Below are 4,700 nucleotides of genomic sequence, written 5' to 3' on the forward strand. Positions count from 1 at the left end.
TTATTATTTCTTCCTCCCCATCCCATACAAAAGAAGTAAAATTGGTGAGAGAGAGAGAATTAAGAGCAGCTGGAAAGAAAGAGAAGTTTTGGCCCAGGATCAAGTCTGCTGGGGCTAAGACTTCCAGGGTTGGGTGAAGTACAGAGAGAGAGAGAGGGAAAAAGGGAACTTGGCGGTGTCTACAAAGCTAGACTTAGGCTCACTGTGCGACTGGACAATCATGCTCCTGAGCATTTACCCTGATGAACTGAAAACTTACGCCCACACCAAAACCTGCCCAGGAAAGTTTAGAGCAGCTTTATTCATCGTCGCTAAAAGCAGGAATCAGTCAAGATGTCCTTCAACCGGTCAATGGATAAACAAACCGTGGCCTATCACACAATGGAGGATCATTCCGAGAAAGAAAGAAATGAGCTCTTGAGCCATGGAAAAGATACGGATGGAAGAATCTTAAATGCATATTGCTAAAGCCGGCCTGGAAAGTCTACAGACTGTATGAGTCCAACCACATGACATGCTGGAAAAGTCAAAACTATAGAGATGGCAGAAGGATCAGCAGTTCCCAGGGGTGTGGGGGGAAGGTGGAGAGGTGGAGCGCAGGGTGCTTTCCAGGCAGTGAAGCCACTGCTATGTGCCGTGACACGGTGGTAACTACAGAGCACGGCATAGCACGCACATGTGAACTGCGGACTCGCGTGGGTGATGACGCGTCAGTATTGGGCTATCAGTCGTAGCAGCTGCACCACCCTCACACACACTGTTGATAACAGGGGAAACTGTGTGGGGGCTGGAAAGGGTGTATGTGGAACTCTCTGTACCTTCTTCTCAATTTTTCTATAAACCTAAACCTTCTCTACAAAATAGAGTCTATTAATTACTGTGGAAAAGCACCAGAGAATCTCAATCCATCTGCAGAATGAGAACCGGAGCCTGGGTTTTTGTAGGGAAGAAAGTGGAGGCGGGATAAAAGAATTCACAATTTCTGAATGTCAGAGAGCATTTGAGGGAGTTTAGTGAGAGGATCCTGAGCAACTGTGGGATGTGAGGGGACTGAGGAGGAAAGGAAATGGGATTCTGAGAAGTGTGTTGTGGGTTATGGAATGGATGCCCTATAATATTTTTTTATATGCTTCTGCCGAGTTGGGCTGATGGATGCCAGTCTCTGCACAGCCAGCATCCCCAGGGACTTCGGGAATTCTCTAGTTTCGTGTGGTTTCTGTATACCCAACACCTGGACAGAGGGGATGGAAGTGAAAATTGAAGGAGAACTTTTAATTTTTATTAGAAATTTCTGAAGTATTAAAAATGTTACGGAACTCATGATACTTAATATTAAATAACAAATATTAAAGAGCACTACATGCCCATGTCAGTTGTAGAATAAACAGCACTCTGGCCCCTTAAAATGCAGGTGCCACTTGGTGGTACAAGAGGAAAACAGTCCTGGGCAGGGCTGATTTACAGCTCGGAGTGGGTGTCCGGCGCCTGGGCTGCAGCTTTCCAGGGTTGGATGGAGGAATGGAGCATGATTTGTGGATCCACAGGTATTTTAGATGCTCAAAGGCAGTACAATAGGCAAAATGACTCTGCTAACATGCCAGGGGAAGCAACAAAAAACTGCTTATAAATAAATGCAATATGCTCTGCTCTCGTTCATTCATTCACAGTGCATTCATTCATACACTCATCAAACATACTGTATGCCTCCTAAATTTCAGGTCTTATGGAGTTGTTGTAACCAATAGTTATCCCTCTACCTATATTTTTCGTGTGCATTTACTGCCTCTAATTATAAAGATCCAACTTAAACCCTCCGGAGTTAGTAAAACAATGGAGAGGGAAGAGCTAATGAGAGAGGGTGTCTGTCTTTGGGACCCAGATTCTTCTCCCATGAGATATGTCTTCTTGGAGATCTCTCGCCAGTTCCATGCTGCTTCTACAAGGCCAATAGGGGAAATCTCTACCCATGTCAGGTGCACTCTTGCCCCTTTTGTCAGGCCTTTTACGCTGTGGCCCTAGGAAGGAAAACACATCCAATGATAAGCCATAAAGTCCAGCATGAATACAAGCCACTCATAGCAGCAGGGGTGCCGTCCAGGGATGCTCCTGAGCAGAGCCAACGGTCCCTCCAGGGCCCAGGAGGTGAACTCTGAGCCTGTGGGGAAAAGGCAACCCTCAACCACAATACCTCCAGCCTCAGCTCATCCTACGTTACCTAAAGACGCTAATTCACAGCAGTACAACAGATGCCCATTGCAGCCCTTTCCTGAGTTAGGCCTGCCTGCTCATATCTATTCAGACCTTCTGTCTGGTTGAGAAACAAGTAAGAGAAGGAGGCAGAAGAACATCTGATAATGTATAAATATAGACCAAAGAAACATACAGGAGCCAATATAAATTGCATTCAGAGCTTTATTCTTGCCAAAGTTTAGGGATTGCGCTGACTCTGGCAGGCTGCCATGACGAAGAAGCAAAGTTCAGCAGTGAAGCAGTGAGGTTCTACTGGGAATGGCAGGGAGATGGGGTTCAGGCACTAGCGAGGGTTCCAGAAGGATAGCTTGGAAGCACAGGGTTGTATAGTCAGCCATGGATTCTGGAGCAGGGCTGTCCTGGGTCTAACAGCAGCAGTCATCCTCGTGGTCACAACATGCAGGACCTCGGGACCTCATGGGGATAATTCCCAAACAGCAGCACCCGGAATCTGCACAGCACCCGGAGCTGCAGCAGCCAGAGTCACAGCACCCAGAGCTGCAGCAGCCGGAATCTTCACAGCATCCAGATGATCCCGTGTTGCAGTCCTGAGGCCGCTGGATCCAGCGTCTCAGAGGGCTCACCCCAAAGGTACGGGGAGCCAGGCAGCAGTAGCTGGTGGAACAGGGAGCAGAGCATGGGTCAGACACACAAGTCTGGGGTGCCGAGCTCTGCACATAGTAAGTCTGAGTCGGGCGAGGAGAGGGGTACTGCACATAATACGTCTGAGTCTGGCACGGAGCTGGGCACTTCACATACGTTTGAGTCTGGCACGGAGGTGGGCACTTCACATAGGTTGTCTGGCATGGAGTTGGGCACTTCACGTAAGTTTGAGTCTGGCATGGAGTTGGGCATTTGACATAGGTCGTCTGGCATGGAGCTGGGCACTTCACGTAAGTTTGAGTCTGGCATGGAGCTGGACATTTGACATAGGTCGTCTGGCACGGAGGTGGGCACTTCACATAGGTTGTCTGGCATGGAGTTGGGCATTTGACATAGGTCGTCTGGCATGGAGCTGGGCATTTGACATAGGTCGTCTGGCATGGAGCTGGGCATTTGACATAGGTCGTCTGGCATGGAGCTGGGCATTTGACATAGGTCGTTTGACACGGAGCTGGACATTTCACACAAGTTTGAGTTGGGTATGGAGCCGGGCCGGTCACACAAACAGTTTTTGTCTGACATGGTGCTGGACCTTTCACAGAGGTGCTTTTGGTACTTTGTACTATTCCCGAACCTTTCACACAAGATGGGGGGAACTGCTGCTGCTTCTGCTGGTCACACATCGTCCTGTGGCTTTGCAAAATCTGAAAAGACAAAATGTCATTAGAACTGTGAAACAAGGAAGGTTTCCAAGGAAACCGAAGCATCCCCTTTGGATACAGGCAGCTAGAGGCTGTACACCTGGCAATTAGGATGAACTCAGAGCCAGACATCTACCTCCAGGTCTCAGCTTCCACAATGGAAAAGGAAGAGCTTGAAGGAGTGATGCCTATTTCTCGCCAACTCTCTGGGCCTCCTCTCTTCTTCCTTCCAATGTTTACATTGTCAATTGTCCGTGGGCGATTGTTGTCCCCCAGCTGACTTCCTTTTGCCACAAATTCTCTCAAGGGTAGCTTTTCTCCTTCCTTTTGCCCAGCCAAGGAGTACCCAGGGAAGGCAAACTGATGTCGATAGAACCTCCATCCCAAATCACACTCACATGGAGCCCCAGAAGAAACAAATAATCGAGTCAAATTTAAATAGGTTTTCGCCATTTAGGTTTCGTGGCATCTGAACCATCACTCCACCTCATTAGCACATGAATCCATGAGAGGACTACACAGTCACACTCAGAGAGAGAAGAAGGAGACCCACTTCTCTGAAAACCCCTTCATAACAGAGCTGATGGCTCACTTCGAACCTCTTTATCTCCTCTCACCTTCCAGTTCTGTGCTTTCTGCTAGCTATTGCCATCAGCCCACATCCCCTCCCCAACTTCACCAAACCTCAGTTTCTCACCACATCTTATCCCAGGCAGAGAGACTTACCCTCTTTGCCGATAGGAGCAAGACTGGAAAAAGCCAGAGATCTGAGCAACTGGCAGTCGCGAACACCTTTTATAGGGCAGGAATGAGGCAATTTAATGGCATTTGAATGAAGCACCAGAGATCACGAGGGCAGACGCTGGCATTGCGTGACAAGATTCCTCCCCTATATACCTGCCTCTTCAGTCAGAGACAGGGCATGTCTCTGCTTGGCACTGAGTTTTCCCAAACATGAGATAAATGATTCTTGTTGTCTTCCTCATGAAACAAGTCAGATGTCTTTTCCTTGAAGTTAAGGCCGACGCTTATTTATCTGGTCCCTAATGAGAGGTTTCTAGGACACTTGGACCTTCAAGGACTTGTCCAAGATGGGCTAGATTCTCCTCTTTTCAGACACTGTGCCAACAGCTACATTGTTTCTTC

At 48.1% G+C, this 4,700-nt stretch overlaps 1 protein-coding gene across 2 annotated transcripts; it reads right to left on the reverse strand.

Moving 5' to 3' along the window:
* Positions 1–2,394: 2,394 nt before the first annotated feature.
* On the reverse strand, positions 2,395–4,340 carry KPLCE (KPRP N-terminal and LCE C-terminal like protein). Of its 2 annotated transcripts, XM_077155666.1 has the most exons (3): positions 4,281–4,340; positions 3,200–3,557; positions 2,395–3,028 (listed from the first exon to the last, which is right to left on the reverse strand). In XM_077155666.1, exons 2-3 carry the CDS (start codon positions 3,534–3,536, stop codon positions 2,616–2,618), a joined length of 750 nt encoding a protein of 249 aa, XP_077011781.1. In that variant the 5' UTR covers positions 3,537–3,557; positions 4,281–4,340; the 3' UTR covers positions 2,395–2,615. The 2 variants fall into 2 exon arrangements, with proteins under 2 accessions (XP_077011781.1, XP_077011780.1); XM_077155665.1 differs by having other exon boundaries at positions 2,395–3,557.
* Positions 4,341–4,700: the final 360 nt, after the last annotated feature.

The sequence above is a fragment of the Tamandua tetradactyla genome, chromosome 4 (genome assembly GCF_023851605.1).
Source record: "Tamandua tetradactyla isolate mTamTet1 chromosome 4, mTamTet1.pri, whole genome shotgun sequence".
NCBI classification, from domain to species: Eukaryota; Metazoa; Chordata; class Mammalia; order Pilosa; family Myrmecophagidae; genus Tamandua; species Tamandua tetradactyla.